The 19,371-nt window shown below is 41.2% G+C and overlaps 1 protein-coding gene across 1 annotated transcript in view; it reads left to right on the top strand.

Annotated features, from left to right (window-relative positions):
* LOC143118087 (complement C3-like) overlaps positions 1 to 19,371 on the top strand; it is a 132,741-nt gene that overhangs the window by 78,355 nt on the left and 35,015 nt on the right. Inside the window, exons 26-29 of the mRNA XM_076279308.1 lie at positions 1,540 to 1,615; positions 1,702 to 1,861; positions 2,986 to 3,081; positions 3,401 to 3,548. Of these exons, the coding sequence (XP_076135423.1) occupies positions 1,540 to 1,615; positions 1,702 to 1,861; positions 2,986 to 3,081; positions 3,401 to 3,548 (480 nt within the window). The remainder of the gene's footprint in view (positions 1 to 1,539; positions 1,616 to 1,701; positions 1,862 to 2,985; positions 3,082 to 3,400; positions 3,549 to 19,371) is intronic.

The following is a 19,371-nucleotide window of genomic DNA, read 5'->3' as shown; positions in this document are numbered from 1 at the left end:
TGTCCTTTTGATTTCTTACAGGTTGGGTCGTTGTTGCACATAACACGCTAGCATTGTGCTAATGAATGACGTCATTAACACATTTGAAAGGCTTTTTAGAACAATTAAGTGACTTTAAAAAATATAATACTCAACCAAGTGTATTTTCTTTGCCTCCCCTTTCGAATACAATACTCAAATTACTTGAAAAAAAATTATATCCCGAGAAAAGTGGATTTTGAGGGGTACAGCTCCATAGACCTCCATGCATTCTGCACTCGTGAACAAGCGCCCTCATGTGGAACCACAGAAGGAACTGCAACCAGTTCAGAAGCCGGAAGTTTTCCGAGAGTGGCAGTTCTCCCCTTATTAGACATTCTCTGCTAACGTTTATCGTAGCTCATAGTGCTAGGGCTGATGTAACTCGTCAGTTTGTACGTTGCCCAGCGAATAAACTTACTTCTTACATGTCTTAAGTTAAAGAATTGAAAGAAATAGGAAATAAAAAAAAACTTGAACGGTATTATCTGTTTACATTCAGATCTTACCAAAGACTTTGCCTAAGTGCTATCTGCCGTCCAAAGATTCTGCCGTCCTGTTCAGAGTCTATGGTTGCTATAGCAACCGCTGCTGTGCTTCATACACTGAGGAGATAAGCATGCAATTGTGGTTGAAATACTCCCGAAACACAAAGAAAACAAACCAAAATATATCTATGCAAGAACATGGGATGTTGTTGTATTCCAAACAATAAACCAACAGTCGTGGAAGGGCATTACTACGGTTAAATCTCACTATAATCTCCTAGCTGTGCGATATGTCCCATTACAACCCATTGATTTGATTTGTGTTCTTGCCGTCCACTAGGCTATTTTGCTGTGGCGCGAACAAAACGTGACGTCACTTGCAAGGGGTGAATAGCAGTGGACAGAATAACAGTACATAAGCTACTTGCACCAAGTCAAATGATGACACCTCCGATGTGCTCAGACAAAACGTGATCCCAGATACACTGCACAGGTCGCAGTGGGCATCCACACAAAAAAGACTTCTCTCTTTGGAACTCTGACTGGGACTGACTTTGAGCTCCTCTCGTGAGGCGTTAGAATGTTCAGAGAGCTCACGATTTCGCGGGCATTAAACATTTACAAATTATTATTGGATGATAAAAAATTCAAATAAAAGCACAGAGGACAAACAAATCTGATTGGTCTGTACTGAATTCCATATAAACATAATTACATAAACAACATATTTGCATCAATTCAATCCTTTGCATAGGTCATTATACATCAGACTGAAAAATAAACCCAATCCCTCACATCTACAAGTGTCACATATAGCAAGAAGAAAAAAAAGAAAACAAAAGAAAGACAGAAAAGTCAATATTTCCAAGTCTCAAATGAGTGTCAGACAGTAACATCAACATAATAGAAGTCTAAAGATGCCAAAGGGGTGTTTTTCTATAATGTGTGTGTCTGTGTGTCTGTGTGTGTGTGTGTGTGAGATAGATATGTATGTTCAAGTGTCAGCATTTACAGTCCCTGTACCTCCCTGTAGGATACCACCAGGAGTTGGCCTTCCGTAACCCAAACGGGGCATTTGTTGCTTTAGCAAATAAACCTGGCAGTGCTTGGTGAGTTGCAAGACATTCACAATGATTCCTGATGAGTCATGATGACTCACGGTGATAATACTCTTCCCCTTCCCACCCACCCACAGGCTAACAGCGTACGTGGCTAAGGTCTTTGCCATGGCCCACAATATCATCAGCATAGATGAGGACATGGTCTGTAATGCCCTTAATTGGCTGGTGCTGAACTCCCAGATGCCAGATGGCACCTTCAAGGAGACCTTCAACGTGTCCAACGCAGAGATGGTGGTATAGGATAGCTTTGATTTTGACAAATCTGATGGATTATACATTTTTGCACACTGTCAGCACATCAATGGGTTACTCTGAATACATCTTAAATTATATGCACCTAAGGCCCATGGTCTATGGCAGGGGTCACCAAATGGCGGACCGCGGTCCGAGTCCGGATCCTGACGTGATCCTATCCGGACCCGGACCATAATAGCCTAATTTAGATTTTCAAGTAAGATTTCAAAGCTGCGCTAAATGTTTTGTTGGTTAGGATAGCAGTATTTACTTCAGGAGCTTCAGGAACCATCATTTCACTTGCTGCTACTCAGCCAGTGAAATCTGTGAATTCTGATACTCACTGATAGCCTGAAACGAGCGAGGAGAGGAGACGGGACGAGAAACTATCAGATGGATATCTAAGTTAACGATAAGTAAGTTAATCATCGACTGCTCAAAGAGGAGAAAACTAGACAGCGATAACAGAGCTTTATATAACGATACAGGGGTAATACCACGCAAAACTGTCACGACCATAACGCCAACTAAATATGGATGTGACAGTTTTGCGCGGAATTGCCCTGGACCTCTTCTACATATTCTGAGACAGGCGATTTTTAAAAGCGCCAATTTGAAGCACCTCTACTAGACAAAGCATATATTTTGAGCAAGCATAGGGTAGGCTAGGCCCATTCAACAGTGAACTGAGACCACAGAATATTTTACTATTTAAGAAGACAATATGATTGATCCACCACAATCTAGTTAAGCCTAGGTCTACATGCCTTCACTGCCCAACAACGTGATGTTCCTGGGTTTCCAGGATTTCGGGTCAACATAAAAAAAACAAAAAATAAAATTAAACTTGCTGATTAATGGGTTCAAGGAACCAGCTGTGGAATATCCATCCTTGTCTCAGCTCAAAATTTATTTTAAGTTCACGTTAAGATCTTAAAAATAGCCAAGGCTACTCAGTTTTTCTCCCCAATTACTCTTATCTTGCCTTATTTCTCCTTATTTCGAACATTATGATGCTCCGGACCTTTGCTTGAGGAAATTTTCCGTAACTGGACCTCGCTGAAGATTAATTGAATACCCCTGGTCAATTGGGCTCGAACCAATGTGCTGTCATGTGTTTTCAGGGGGACGTGAGAGGAAGTGATGCAGATGTTTCCATGACGGCGTTTGTGCTGATCGCCATGCAGGAGGGCCTTGGTCTCTGCATCGGGACTGTTGCTGTAAGTCACACCATGTCGAATACTCTCACCACACAACACATCGTCCCCATCCCCATCCCCCTTTAGCCTGCCCTGCCCCCTTAAAAAAACACTGTGTGGGGTCATTCTGTGTGTTTTGTTTGGTGTTTGGTCTACAATGTGGCATCATCCAGCATCCCTTATGAAGCCCATTGAACAGTAACCTACACATGCCTAAAACTTTTATCTTCCAACATCTATTTTGATGCATCTTTTTAATTGTGTTATATGATCAAATTAAGAAGTCAATCTCTATTTTTTGAAATTATAAATCTACCATTTATTGCAAATCATTCCATAGAGTCTTCCAGGCAGCATGAAGAAAGCTACTGGATATCTGGAAGACCGACTGAAGACAGTAACCAATCCTTACGCTGTTGCCATGGTCTCATATGCTCTTGCCAATGAAGGCAAACTGAACCAGGAGATTCTGTTCAAATACTCTGCAGGTGGGTTGGAATGCTGTTTTTTTTTCATTTAGCGTAGTGGTGACAATAGAATCTATGTTAGTGGCTAATCAGACTGAAGTACATTTAGAATCTATGTTAGGGGCTAATCAGACTAAGGTACATTTAGAATCTATGTTAGTGGCTAATCAGACTAAGGTACATTCAGAAGCTATGTGAGTGGCTAATCTGACTAAAGTCAGGGTTCTCAATGGGTGTGAGACACACGCAATTCAACAAGTTCACACGCTCATGCGCCACACCTTGCATTTTTCACGCAGAAATATTACTAGGGATGTCAAGGTATCTGCATACTTATTAGAGGATGCGCAGGCATACAAGAGGATATCTCGCAGGGTTCAGAACTAGCGCACCACTCACCAGCAAAATCAAAAACATAAATAGCCACCGACATCCAATCAAAAAATAGTGTTCGTTGTATCCGGGTAAAATTCCAAAATAGGACATCCCCTCCCTGCAACCATGTTATGTTTGTGCGCTTATGTGGGGTTATACGTTTAAGATGTCAAAACTGCACCAAAATTATTTGTATTCAGAAATTCAACTGTTTGTCATTTTGGTAAACCAGCCTACGTATGGCACTTTAACAGTGTGTGTAAGGCCTTTCTACGAACACTTGTAACGCTGTAGGCCTAGCTATACTTTATGGCAATTAACGAAGAAAACATAATGAAGTGTCGTTGTAGCTTTGTGTAACGCAGACATCAGCAACGTTCATTTTATACAACCTATCACTCTCGTGGCTGCCTACATTTTCCCTGTCGTCACCGCTGCAACTTTCGCACTCATTTGTGCTTTTTAGCGGCGTGTTCATCAGACACCCGTCTGAGCCTTCATGAACCATGTCAACAATGAATGAAAATTAGCTTATTATCAATGAGTGTTATCAATTTGAGCGAGTATGCTACACATATTTTTTTTTTCTAAAGATACATGACTGCTGCAGACAATGAGCTGCCAACCACCATAATGTAATAGCAACCCAAAATAATGAACTTGCTGTCCTTATAAAAAATAAAAAGTTGGTCTCGCCATGCCCATTCTTGATCCAATGGTTCAGTGGCAATAGGCTACTCAAGTGAAAAAAGCAATTAGCCTAATAAATAAAATATTTGTCTCACTCAGTACATATATCTCGTAAATTGGTGAGCCATAGAATATCCCACCGTCAAGATTATTATATTTGAAAATTCCAATCTATCCCACCTAAATATCAAAAGTAATTTTTACAAAATAAACAAAAACAAGATATAGGATGTATACAATGATAAATTCAAGCTTTCAAAGTGTTAATGCTTCTTCCCAAAAATCTCACCAGAAGTTGTTATTTAAAGGGTTATTTAAAAAAAAAAATTCTTCTGGGGGAGCATGCCCCCCGACCCAGACCTAACTAAGCTGAGTTACCAACCTTTTGAAGTGGGGGGCCCATTTCACATCTGTGCACATCTGTGCCTGGGGGGCCCATTTCAAATCTGATAATCCGCCCATGTGTGCACACCTTTTGCTACATAGTGCACAAGTTTTACGCACTTATTTTAATAAATGGTGCACTCATCTTAGTAAATAATGCACTTACTTTATTCAATTCTACACACAAGCTAAACATTTTAGTGAGTCAATATTTCTAACTTTATAATTGACATAATATTCTTTATTTATTTATTTATTTATTTACTTACTTACTTACTTATTTGGGGTGTCGCAGATTTTCACAAATCAAATGTGGCAACCCTACCTATGTCCCACAATGGCCACCATAATAAACTGCTCGTTGGACTCTGGTGTGGTGCCCTCAGGCTTCAAAACAGCTGTAGTCATTTCACTCTGGACCCCAATGACGCTAACAACTATAGTCTAATCTCCAACCTTCCTTTCCAAATGCAAAATCTTGGAAAGAGCAGTGGCTACCCAGCTCTAACACCACAAGTCCCACCATGAGCTCTTTGAACCAGTGTGCATATGAGTGCGTGTGAGTGAGTGTGTGTGTTTGTGTGCATGTGTGTGTGTGTGTGAAAGAGAGAGAGAGAGACAGAGAGAGAATATGAGTGTGTGTGTGTGTGTTTGTGTGTGCGTGTGTGAGTGCATGTGTATGTGAAAGAGAGAGTGTGTGAATGTGTGTGTGTGTGTGTGAGAGAGAGAGGCAGAGAGAGTGTGTGAGTGTGTGTGTGTGTGTGTGTGCGTGTGTGAGTGTGTGTGTGTGTGTGCGTGTGTGTGTATGTGTGTGTGTGTGTGAGTGTGAATTGGAAAAAGCCGCCCTTGCATTTTCCTTTGGACGGTGAAGCCGCATACACTTGACCCTAGACTTTGTCACTCATTATTAGTATTGCCTAGCAGTGCTAGTTTTTGTACACGACATACCCACGATTACACTCAGTAGGCTAAACATCACATCTGGTGCTACACAGCACCAATAGCTTATCATTACTTGATGAACAGTGTTTTTCCTATGTGTTTTCTCGATGCATTCTAGCTACTGTCAGTGACTGACGCGAGAGAACTAGTTAGAAGTTATTAGGGAAGTTCGGTGTAAGTTTAAACTAATTTGTACATAGTGCCGGTGTCATTCATGTATTTTACATGTCTTACAACATAAATAAATGCATAAATGCATTCATAGTCTAGTGAAGTCAGGTATAAGCCCACTAGTCGCTTAAGACAAGATAAGATAATACTTTATTGTCTGTTACACAAAGGTTACAGAAAATTGTCTTTGACAAGTCTCCAGTCACAAAGAAACATTCGCACAGACATATACAAACAGGGCATGGGGTGTTGAGGTATCAACTGAGTGTGGTGTTCATTTTGTGCTGTTCAGTATGGCTATTGCAGAGGGGATGAAGGATTTCTCATAAATGTTTTTATGGGCCAGTGGTACAATAAAACACCTGCCTGATGGTAGTAGCTGAAAGGAGTGATGTAGGGGGTGAGAGGGGTTCTCAGTGATCAGGTTGGCTTTCCAGTTGAGAACTGATTCAATGAGGGAGCGGTAAACCAAGTTCAACACATCTTTGCTGACCTGAAAAGTTCTAAGTTTTCTGAGCAGGTGGAGACGTGGTTGTGCTTTTTTTGTATGTTGTGTCTGTGTGTTGTGAGAAGGACAGAGAACTCAACAAAAAAGTTTGGGACAGGTTATTTACTACCTGCTGGTAGCGAGTTAGGGCATCAATGTTGGGAATGTGTGCAACTAAAGCAATGTCAGCAGCATATTTAAAAAGTGCAATACCTTCACTGTTACACGTGATTTTGTTGGTGTACACAGAGAAGAGGATTGGGGATAAAACACAGCCTTGGGAGTGTCCAGTGTTTAAAATAGGCTTTGTAGATTTAACCCCATTAAAAGACACCTGTTGTGGTCTGTCCAGCAGGAAATTTTTAGTCCACAGGGTCAGTGTTGGGTGAACCTGAAGATCAGAGAGGTGATGTAAAAGTTTATCAATGCTCACAGTGTTAAAAGCTGAGGAAAAGTCCGTGAATAAAATCCTGGTGTGTGGATGTGCTGAGTCCAGGTTCTTGTTGACAGTGTCTAAAAGTGTGAGGCTTGCATCCTCCACACCACGTCTTGCTCTTTAAGCAAACTCGAATGGGTCCAGCTTGTCTGACACCATGCCTGATAGGAGGTTGCAGACCACCCTCTCCATACATTTGCACAGCACATACGTCAGTGACACTGGTCTGTAGTCCTTTAGGTCATTAGCAAGGTGCCTTTTTGGGGATTGGAATGATGGTGGATTCCATCCACTGGTCAGGTACACAGCCAGAGTCCAGGAGGTGTTGGAACAGCCTGGTGTGAATGCCACTTAGCTGAGTGGAGCATTCTTTCAGCACCCTGCCTCTAAGCCTGTCAGGGCCAGAGGCCTTGTGTGGGTTGACTCTGCGTATTGTGGAGGTCACCAGCTGCTCATTGATAAGGAGGGGCTGGAGTTTGGAGCTGGGGGTTGGGGGGCCCACGTGGGTGTTGTGCTACTCCCATTGAAACGGGTGAAGAGTTGGGTCTGGGCAGACAGCCCCTGCAGGCTTGGGTGTTCTGCCCATCATAATATTCAAGCCATGCTTCCATCGCATTCCCAGAAATCAACTTCTGCTCCACCTTGTTCTTGTAGTCAATCTTAGCCTCCTAAACTCCTTCTCCAGTTCCCTCACCCTGAGCTTAGCCCCTTCCAGAAAAGCCTTCTTTTTCTGGAACAGGCAGATTTTTATGTCCTTGTTAACCCATTTTTTATTGTTTGGGAAGATGCTTATTTGTTTGATGGGTGTTACAGTATCCTCACCGAATAAAATGTAGGAGGTAAGTAGGTCTGTTAAAAAGTTAAAATCATTGTCACTATCATTAAAAAACAAATCCCAGTCTGTTAATACAAAACAGCTAAAGATTCAGCTATCTCCTTATTCGATACTCAAATGCTTTGTGTTATGGGTCCCCCGTTTTAAATTGTGACTTGTATCTTGGCAATAACAAAATTACATTGTAGTCAGAGCAGCCATGGGGTGGGCGTGATTTTGAAATATATGCGTCTGGGATGTTACTGTAGCATAAATCAAGTATATTCTGCATTTTGGTGGCGGTTGTGACATGTTCCTCGGTCTTGTTCCGAAGTGATCTGACTTTCGATCCGTCGATCCCCGGCTGGTGTCTCAGCTGCATTAGGTAGTCGCGGGAGTAGGTGTGCCTACCTAGGGCTGCGGTGAGAGGCTGCACCGGTTGTAAGCAAAGTCCATTTACATGCTTTAGATTGGCGATCATTAGCCAAAGATAGACCAAATAAAGAGCTGTTTCACTCAACATCCCGACAAACAAAAACGTGAAAGATGACACTTAATGCAAATGCTCAATTTGATGCAGGCAAAAAGTATCGACCGTTAGTAACGAAGGTAAATGGTATTCTAGCAATATTAATGTGACGACAGCCTAGAACTTGGGTAGGCCTATAGTTTAGTAGCCTGTGCACTTGCAGTGATAGCCAACAACTAATGTGTATTGCGGACTATAAAACCAAAAAAAGTAAAGGAGATTATTTGCACATGCGTACACCAAATAAAGGACTGGACTGCACTCTTCACCAGGGGCACCTGCAGGTATTAATGCTATGGTACGCACACCCGTCACCGTATTTAGATAGCCAAGAAAACAACAAGTAGGCCTAGCCTAGTTGCGTGCCTGTGTGCGTATTCTCCTGCTCAAACAAAATGTGTGCACGTTAATTTTGATAATGTGTTCACTAACTTAACCTAATAGAAAATTGTAAATAGCCTGATGGCATGCAGCTAATGGGATACTGTGCATAGTTGGGAAGGTATGGTAGGCCAATTTGGTGTGAATACACACACACACACACAAGGGAGATTTCCTTCGTTGTTGAGTAGCCTGATGGTACGCACAGTGCGTACGGACATACAGTGGGCATTACTTTGAAATGGCCACTTCAGTCGCGCATTACGCGGCGTGAAGCTGCGTGAAACTTTAGTACCACTTTCAGCCACTGTGCATCGCTCTGCCACTGTGCATCGCTCTGTCAGTAGCCTGCCTGACGCTGAAAAAGCAGGAGGCTACCTTGCCGAGAGGAATCCCAGCCTACAAATTCAATAACAAAAATATAGCCGCAAGCGGCAATAGCGGGCCCGAGCACCTGCGGGCCGCAACCCGTGACATGTCGGAATCCAACAAAACAGCGACGTGGTGCGTTTGTGAAATGTACATATTTGATGCGTGTGCTATTTGTTTTTGTATTTTATTATCTGCCACATGTACTTGCTTCGCCAGGTGGGGGCGTAATGCAAGGCAGGCCCATTGGGTGTCATCATAATCATAATATATATTAACCTGAGAAATTTCAGACCATTCATTTTAAGCAAAGAACATTTCTGATAGACTTTTTGGTTGGCCAGATGGTGGCGCTATGTTAGGCATGGAAATTACACATGTGAATATCATCACAATAATGATATCCACATTTTTTGTAAACTTTCAGATCAATCACTTAAGGCATTGTCCATTTCTGGCACATTTCCTGCTTGACCAGGTGGTGGCGCTATGCCATGCAGGCCCATTGGGTGTCTGGATATCATAATAATCATAATATCTATTAACATGAGAAGTTTCAGACCATTTATTCAAAGCAAAGAGCATTTCTGGCACATTTCCTGCTTGGCCAGATGGTGGCGCTATGCTAGGCCTGTGAATTACGAATGTGAATATCATCACAATAATGATATCTGATATTTTATAAAGTTTCAGATCAATCACTTAAGGCATTGTCCATTTCTGGCACATTTCCTGCTTGGCCAGGTGGTGGCGCTATGTCAGGCAGGCCCATTGGGTGTCTGGATATCATCATAATCATGATATCTATTAACCTGAGAAGTTTCAGACTATTCATTCAATGCACTGTGATTTATGACACATTTCCTGTTTATGTGGTGAGATATTAAAATCATATCAAATATATAACTTATCAAAAATCCCTTCACAATTTAACATCAGCGACATCTTGGCATAATATTTGCCAAATTTCAAATGAATCTGACAAACCGTCTAGGAGGAGTATGTTCAAATTGATCATATGACATCAGTATAATTGTCATTCTTTCTGTTGCCAGTTGGTGGCGCTATGCCAAACATACATTATGGGCATGTGAATATTATCATTAACATGGTCTTCAATGACCTGTGAAATTTAAAACATTTCAAGCCATGCATGGTGAATTATGACACATTTATTGTTTATGTGGAAGGGTGTTAAAATTAATAATTTCGCCATTTCGTCAAATTACAACATATCAAAAAAAAGCGTCTCAATTTATAATCAGGAACATCTCGGCGTCATGTATACCAACTTTGACATGAATCAGATCAACCGTCTAGGATAAGTACGTTAAAATTGATCATGTCCACAACGCACAAAATCTCAATTACCTCACTTCCTGTGGGCGTGGCTAATGGCATGTTAATACAAAAGTTGTTTGTTTTTGAGAGTTACATACACCCACCAAATTTGGTGTGTGTATCTAAAACTATATGCCAACCACAAGTCACAGTGACATAAGGGGGCGCTATGGAGTTCCTGGGCAACACCCGGTGCCAAGGCTTTTCCCCTGTGTATTCACGGTACCTCTTGACGTGTATGTCAAATTTCATGCGTTTTCACCTATGGGAAGCACCTATTTTGGCATCATAATTCATCACATTTTAGTCCGCACAAAATCCCAAATACCTCACTTCCTGTTGGGCGTGGCTAATGCATTGTACATACGAAAGTTGTTCATCTTGGGGAGATACACACACCTACCGAATTTGGTGTGTCTAGATGAAAGTATGTGCAAACCACTGGATCAATCACCTAAGGGGGCGCTACTGAGTCCCTGGGCCACGCCCGGGGCCAAGCCTTTATGCCTGTGTAGCCATTGTGATACCAGATGTGTGTGCCAAATTCCAAGACTTTTCATCCATGCTAACCACCTCAAAAATAGCAAAAAGGTGAACAAATAATAATAATAAATATAGCCGCAAGCGGCAATGGCGGGCCCGAGCACCTGCGGGCCGCAACCCGTGACATGTCGGAATCCAACAAAGCACCGACATGGTGGATTTGTGAAATGTACATATTTGATGCGTGTGCTACTTGTTTTTGTATTTTATTTTCTGCCAGAAGTATTGCTTGGCCAGGTGGTGGCGCTATGACAGGCAGGCCCATTGGGTGTCATCATCATAATATATATTAACCTGAGAAATTTCAGACCATTCATTTTAAGCAAAGAACATTTCTGATACACTTGTTGGTTGGCCAGATGGTGGCGCTATGTTAGGCATTGAAATTACCCATGTGAATATCATCACAATAATAATATCCAAAATGTTTGTAAACTTTCAGACCAATCACTTACGGCATTGTCCATTTCTGGCACATTTCCTGCTTGACCAGGTGGTGGCGCTATGCCAGGCAGGCCCATTGGGTGTCTGGATATCATCATAATCATAATATCTATTAACCTGAGAAGTTTCAGACCATTTATTCAAAGCATAGAGCATTTCTGGCACATTTCCTGCTTGGCCAGGTGGGGGCGCTATGCTAGCCATCTGAATGACATATGTGCACATCATCACAATAATGATTTCCAATATTGTATACCTACTAGGTTTCAAATAAATCAGTTAAGGAATTGCCCATTCCAACACATTTCGTGTTTGGCCAGGTGGTGGCGCTATGCCAGGCAGGCCAATAGAGTTTCTGATTATTCTCATAATCATAATATCTATGAACCTGAGAAGTTTCAGACTGTTCATTCCATGCACTTTGACTTTATGACACATTTCCTGTTTATGTGCAAGATATTATAATCATAACATATTACAACATATCAAAAATCCCTTCACAATTTAACATCAGCGTCATCTTGCCATCATATTTGCCAAATTTCACATGAATCTGACAAACCGTCTAGGAGGAGTACGTTCAAATCTATCATGTGGCATCAGTGTTCTTGTCATTCTTTTTGTTGCCAGTGGGTGGCGCTATGCGAAATATGGATTATGGGCTTGTGAATATTGTCATTACCATGGTATTCAATAACCTGTGAAATTTAAAACATTTCAAGCCATGCATGGTGAATTAAGACACATTTATTGTTTATGTGGAAGGGTATTACAATTCATAGTTTCGCCATTTTGTCAAATTACAATATATCAAAAAAAGCTTCACAATTTAGAATCAGAAGCATATTGGCATTATGTATACCGACTTTCACATGAATCGGATCAACCGTCTAGGAGGAGTACATTAAAATTGGTCATGTCCACAACGCACAAAATCCCAATTACCTCACTTCCTGTGGGCGTGGCTAATGGCATGTTAATACAAAAGTTGATTGTTTTTGGGAGTTACATGCACCCACCAAATTTGGTGTGTGTATCTAAAACTATATGCCAACCACAAGTCACAGTGACATAAGGGGGCGCTATGGAGTTCCTGGGCAACGCCCAGTGCCAAGGCTTTTCCCCTGTATATTCATGGTACCTCTTGACGTGTGTGCCAAATTTCATGCGTTTTCACCGATGGGAAGATCCTCTTTTGGCATCACAATTCATCACATTTTACTCCGCACAAAATCCCAAATACCTCACTTCCTGTTGGGCGTGGCTAATGCATCGTACATACGAAAGTTGTTCATCTTGGGGAGATACACACACCTACCGAATTTGGTGTGTCTAGCTGAAAGTATGTGCCAACCACTGGATCAATCACCTAAGGGGGCGCTACTGAGTCACTGGGCCACGCCCGGGGCCAAGCCTTTATGCCTGTGTAGCCAGTGTGATACCAGATGTGTGTGCCAAATTCCAAGACTTTTCATACATGTTAACCACCTCAAAAATAGCAAAAAGGTGAACAAATAATAATAATAATAATAATAATAATAATAATAATCCTTACAAAAACAATAGGGCCTTGCGCCCTTCGGTGCTCGGGCCCTAATAATCCTTTCAAAAACAATAGGGCTTCGCACCTCTCGGTGCGCAAGGCCGTCCCGGACCGTCGGTGCTCGGGCCCTAATAAGTCATGCATACTTAAACATTAACCTCGATTTAGGCTACTTAGGTAGCCTATGGCATAAGGCTTGGCTACACAGCGATACCGGTGCCGCTCCACATAAACGACTGAAGTGACCACCTTGATTGGCTGATGATTGTAACGCGGGAATGATTCCAAACACCTCCCTTACGATGATGAGTGACAGGTGACAGGTCTGAGAATGCGTGCGCTACACAAGGACGGAAGATGATGAATAACTGAATAAAAAGGCCTAGCCTAAATGAATCAAGAGTAAGGCAAAACAAATAGCCTAGTAGCCTAATGAAACATACAGATTGATGTAGTACCTTTGTAACATTATTAAATTAATCTGTTACTCTGCCTTTGCCTACGTTTGCAAAGAGGAGAACATTTTAATTTGATTCACAATAACGTTACATTTAATTTACATGTTGACAATGAGTAGCCTAGTTTTGGTTGTTGTTGGTGGCGTTATTGCATGTTAGTTATGCCTACAATGCAAAATTGCTTCCTCACGATTGGAAGCTCCTGTAGCCGCATAGGATTTCAAAACATGGCGAAATGCCACAAAAAACGGTTTGTGAATAGGTCTGTGAGTTAGGAGTCCTCTCGACTTCTTTAAAGCTGTCACAGAGGTGGGAAGGTGTGATTTATTGGGGGCAGGGCCGGATTACCAATTCATAGACCCCTGGGCACAAATGTCTGATGGCCCCCCCTGCCCCCCAGCCAACGTGAATCGGGCGGTCAGTTAATAGGCCTATATCGTGATTTTTCTTGCCATCTAAGGCACGAGCGCATCTGTGAGGCCAAGCCTCACCAAGTAGCTCGTTTGTTTACAACTCACATTACATTTAATTAAACTGCTTATAGGCTATGCCAAAATAGTTTTCAACATTTTGAATATTAGTGTCGGGTGAATTAGGAAATGTTCTCAAAGTAGCCTTATGGCTGAAAGCTGCTTGGGATTCCCCCCTCTCAAGCAATATAACCATACAAACGCGCGGCCTGCACTCATTGTTTCAAAATGAGTAATTTCGGCTTTGTCAGAACTGGCCATTGTAGGCTATGTAAAAATAAACTTCCAAAACTAACAAAAAATATTTATCTTCTTTCAGTCAATTCAAAAGTTTCCAAAAGGTGAAAAACATATGATGTGACGTGTGTCATTGACATAATGCACAAATAATATAGCCTAGATGTTCCAATATATTCGAATACATGTGTTTATTTTAGAGGGAAAATTCGAACGTCATTTTTGAGCAATTTTGACAGCCCTAGTCTACTGTAGGCTACGCCATTTCGGCTATTACTATAACACCTTCCACCTAGCCCCGGTGAGTGGGGGTCGTTATTAGGATTTAAAGTTATTGGATTTTGTAGTTAGGCTACTGCAAATGTAACACCCTCGTTTCTATGAAACTTGAAACAACTGAACCAGGAGACTTTCTCGCGAGACAAAACAGATGTCTCAAAGCCCATTAGATTAACGTGAGCCTGTGGTTTAGATTTGTAAGACAATATATGTACAATATATTTGGTTAGACTAGGCTAGCTAACTTTACACTGACACAACGTAACAATGCTCTGAAGTTGCGGTCAACATGAAATCCAAAACTTTTTGATCACCAAGTTGAAATTTCCAGCTCAACCACAAATAATTCTGATTCTTTTTAATATCATCCAATAACTAATTCAATGTTGATTTAGGCCTATAGGCCTAACTCGGCCTACTTAGCAACACCATTGAACACCACTTAAAAGTTCAACAAAGAGTTGCCATTGCTGCTGCTGTGCTGAAGAGATGTGGACGGCACGGCAGGGCATGCCCAATGAAAATAAATTAATGCAACACAACACAGACCCCGCTTCTCTCGCGTCAGTCACTGAAATGAACGCAACACAGAACCCGCTTTTGTGTGTCCGCCCCAACTCTTTGAAGCCAGCTTCCCCCCCCACATCTCCATGGTCAATCTGAAACAACACAAAATAGACATCAGCCATTTATTCCTTGTTTTTTATCATCAGTGATCCTGTTAGCGTTATCACTGTTTTCCCAAAATAGTTATTGTGATGGCCGTTTTGCTCAAGCTAAGCTAGTATATTGCTGGAAAATAATAGCATATAACCTTACAGTGAAGTTATCAATCCCTTGGCTGCTTGTTGTTGTCTCTGAATAAACTAACAAAGATAAAAAGCAGATAGCTTACCTTGAAAAGTAGGGCTGCGTCCTAGTTCAACCGCAGGCTGGCAAATCATGTCAAAAGATTGATAGTGAGCAAACCAAAGATCCTTGATTAACGTTACTGCATGGACTTCATGCGTGGCAAGAATATGGGATTGTCTGTTACTGCACTGTTAGATCTGACACAAACAATAATTGACTACTTTATCTTCTTTTCCAGCCTTACTGTAGAAATGAAGTGGCCATGGGAACATAGTGCACCCCCATGGTTTCTAAATTTGTGCCATTTCAAAATACCTTTTTTTTTCCTTTAGCAGCCAGTTGACAATGAAGTAGGGAAAGGACAGTCAATTTAGCAAAATCAGCACGCTAATTAATGTCATTAGGCTACCACCTGGGTCTGCTGTGAAAAAATGGTCCTTCGGCTCATATCAGTAATCCAGGTTTGGGCCAAATCAGTGTTTTGTATTTTAAACGCATCTCCTGACTTCCAGTTGAGTTGCGGAAATCGGACCTGGGACAAATCTGTAAACCGGTGATAAAACAGCATTGCTAGCAGAGCTGAAACCTCTATCGGGAGCAGATCTGGCCCACAGTCAGATACCGTATGTCTGCTACAGGTGGATCTAAAGGTTTTTATGCGGATCCGGCCCAAAGGAAATTGCTACGGAGATGGAGATACAAACAGGCAGGGAAGCTACACCAAGCGCGTAACTGAAGCGTTCCATTCACAACGCGTAAAATCAATTTTAGAAGAATGGTCTATTTTTTTTCTGGTGTAGTTGCAGCAGACGCAACGCAAACGAACGTGCCTGGTGCAGCTTCCGAGCTAATTTCGGTGTCATTGACATTGATACTGTTCAGAGAAATATATTAAAAACACAAAGCTCCGTTGCTTCTCTCCTTTGTCTTTGAAATTCTTCCACTCTCTCCTTGTCATCTTTGGAAAGAGTCTTACTTTTTCTTTGCCTAGGACAGGGGTCGGCAACCTTTTTTGCCTGGAGAGCCACTTTTACCTTTTACCTATCTCAGAAGAGCCACATAAAGAAAAGGTTTGGATATTTAATGTACAGTTACTTTCATTCAACAGAGGATTTTTTATTACATGTTCTACTAGTTTTAAAAGTAATGTGCAAGTAACTTGAAATGTAAAGTGGAATGACAGAAGTATAGGCCTTAGGCTTCCCATGCAGGCTAAACACCACCCCCTATTTTCCCAGTGTCCTTTGGTATGCAAAGTAATATCATAGTTCACAACACAACACTCAATTTTCATTGACATGTCATTGGCGAAATTGAACATTAGGCCTACCAGAGATTAGATTTGGTGATGGCCTTGGAGTCTGGCTGGCTCATATTCAGTGAGGTGAAGTTTCATGCAAGAATTGAGGCTGTCATCATTTAAGGGCAACTCCACGCAAAACTGTCATATATCCATAACGCCAACTAAATACCATGGCATTGTGTTGGCATTATGGATGTGACAGTTTTGCGCGGAATTGCCCTTAAAGAAGCCCTATGCAGGTCTGGTTATTCCTTCGCTGTTTCTGGGTTTTCGCCTGATTTGGGCTTGCATTTTTCACTCCCCCTGCAGCTTCGGTAGCAAGTTACTGCTACACTAAACCCCCACTAGCTAGTGAGCTAGCCATCAATAAACCAAGCTAAACACATAGGGCTCACAATAAAACGGTCGAGCAAACACATTGTTCAAGAGACTATCAAATCTTATTACAAAAACGAAGTTCAACCAAGGGTAGGCTACTTACAATTTCAACAGCAACAAAGCCAAGTCGGAGTCCGTTTTGCAGTCTTCTTAGAAACTACAATCTGATTACATTTTCGAGTATTTCCGCTGAGTTACATCCGGATGTGTTCGGACCGCGACCAGAAAGTTGCATATTTGTTTTTTCCGCGGAGAAGCATTAGGGGGAGACGAAGCACCCACCAAACGACCCAAAAAGTGTTGTAGAACCATCAGAACGACTCTCAACCTGCATAATTAAGTTCATTTTTGCTAAAATTGTTGCATAGGGCCACTTTAAACATGAGCGCAGGTTTGTCTTTATATTTTTCATATGTGAGAAAGATTTCTCATATGCAAGTGGAATAGGGTTAACACAGCAATACTAACTTGTTGCAGTGTGCGATATATATAGTTCATTTCGGGTTTTCAGAATCAGTCTTCGAATAGAAACTTTCCCATTTCAGCCCTCTTGTGTTCGCGCTTGCAAACTGTGGTCGCTGACGTTTCCTTTTTGACATTTTCCTTATCTAGCCTAGGCTACAGCAAGCACACACATTAACAATAACAATTAAAGACAAGTGTTCTCGTTGACTGAAATGGAGGGAAATCTGTGATTTTGTTTGATATTGACATATGGCAACGAACCGTGAATGTAACAAATATTGTGCAGGCTACGGTTACGGAGTCAAGTGAGGTGGAAAGTATAAATTACTCAGATAGACCTACGAACTAAAATAAAATACATTTTAATTAAATACTCATCAAAGAGCCGCAGGTTGCTGACCCCTGGCCTAGGAGGTCTCACCGATCTTCTGCCACTGGCTCTGTCTTTTGGCTTTTCTTTACCTTTTCCCTCGCACCTCCGTAGCATCGACTGATCTCTGACTCTGCTCACGGAGAAAAATAGTAGGCTACATTGCCTTACACTATTAATCTCGTGCATCAGAATAAGGATAGCACTGATACTGTACTAACATTAGCATGCATTGGTTTTGGAACCTGATAGCTGATCTCTTAAAACTATTATTCACTTTACATAGAGGTCATAACCAACATGTTTACTGGCTATATAACTAAAAGCAATGTGTAATTGTTTTCTAAAGTAACCTCATCACTGGAAGGAACACTGGACGAAGTCTATGGAGTAAAACTTGTGCCACCTTAAACCGAATTTGAATATGTTGTATTTGCATTTGAATTGCTGAATTTGAACAATTGTATTGGAAAAACGAATTTGAATAGTATATGTTGAAACTGAATTCATTAGATTGTAACTGAATCTCAGTCAACTTGAAATTGAATATAATATTTTGAAATTGAACTAATTTGCTCTGATACACAAATTATCCTGACTGAAAATGTCGCTCTTGGAACTTTCACATTCAGTTCTCACAATTCAGTTTCAAAACGTGAAATTCAATTTCAGTCTACCGAGACAAAGACAGCTGGTAGCTCAGGAAAAGCAATCGAGTGCAGAGCTATTGTGATCGCGTGACTAGTGCCGAGCGCGAAGCAGAGCATAGTGTGGGCACTTGGTTTGCACGGTTATTAGATCTGCACGCACGATTCATAAAACACATTCCGATTGTAGGCCTACTGTCTCACCTACAGTTTATGTAATTTTAAACAAATAAAACATTTGTTGCAGTATTATTTCAAACTTCTAGCTTGTCAATCCTTGAAATACAGAACTAGCCTAGGCTACCCAGCCATCAAACATCGATGTAGCCTAGGCCTACTTACCTACCGTTTTTGTAATTTTAAACAAATAAAAAATGTTTTTGCAGTATTACATCTAAAACTTCTAGCCTGTCAATCCTTGAAGTACAGAACTACCCAGCTAGCCATCAAACATCGATGTATGGTCTTACCTACCGTTTTTGTAATTTTAAATAGGCTAAAACATTTTTTACAGTATTACATTTCAAACTTCCAGCCTGTCAGTCCATACAGAACTACTCAGCTAGCCGTCAAACATCAATGTACTGTCTACCAATTGCAGTACTAAATTGCAAACTTCTAGCCTGTCATTCTTTAAAATGTCATGGGCATAACTTTCTCTCGTTTTCGTTTTTCCTACTCAACTACTGCTCTATTTCTTATCCTGGACTGCCACCTACTGGATAGAAAAGACAACAACCTAGTAATTATGTGAATAAAAATCTACATGTTTGAATGACCAAAAAAGGACAAATCATTACCGTTTTCTTACGTTTAAAGCCACTCTTGTAATACTATGATGTGTAGGCTACCTTTATTTGCTTCCAATTACATATAGTTATGGTTACGCTTTTGTCCAAAGCAACATAAATACAAAACAATATAATACTTAAAATT

This window comes from Alosa pseudoharengus, unplaced genomic scaffold (assembly GCF_046254945.1).
Source record: "Alosa pseudoharengus isolate Yale_2024_CS ecotype anadromous, Long Island Sound unplaced genomic scaffold, YU_APseudo_1.1 YU_APseudo_1.1_scf_1, whole genome shotgun sequence".
In the NCBI taxonomy this organism is placed as follows: domain Eukaryota; kingdom Metazoa; phylum Chordata; class Actinopteri; order Clupeiformes; family Clupeidae; genus Alosa; species Alosa pseudoharengus.
This window is presented reverse-complemented; position numbering and strand designations above follow the sequence as displayed.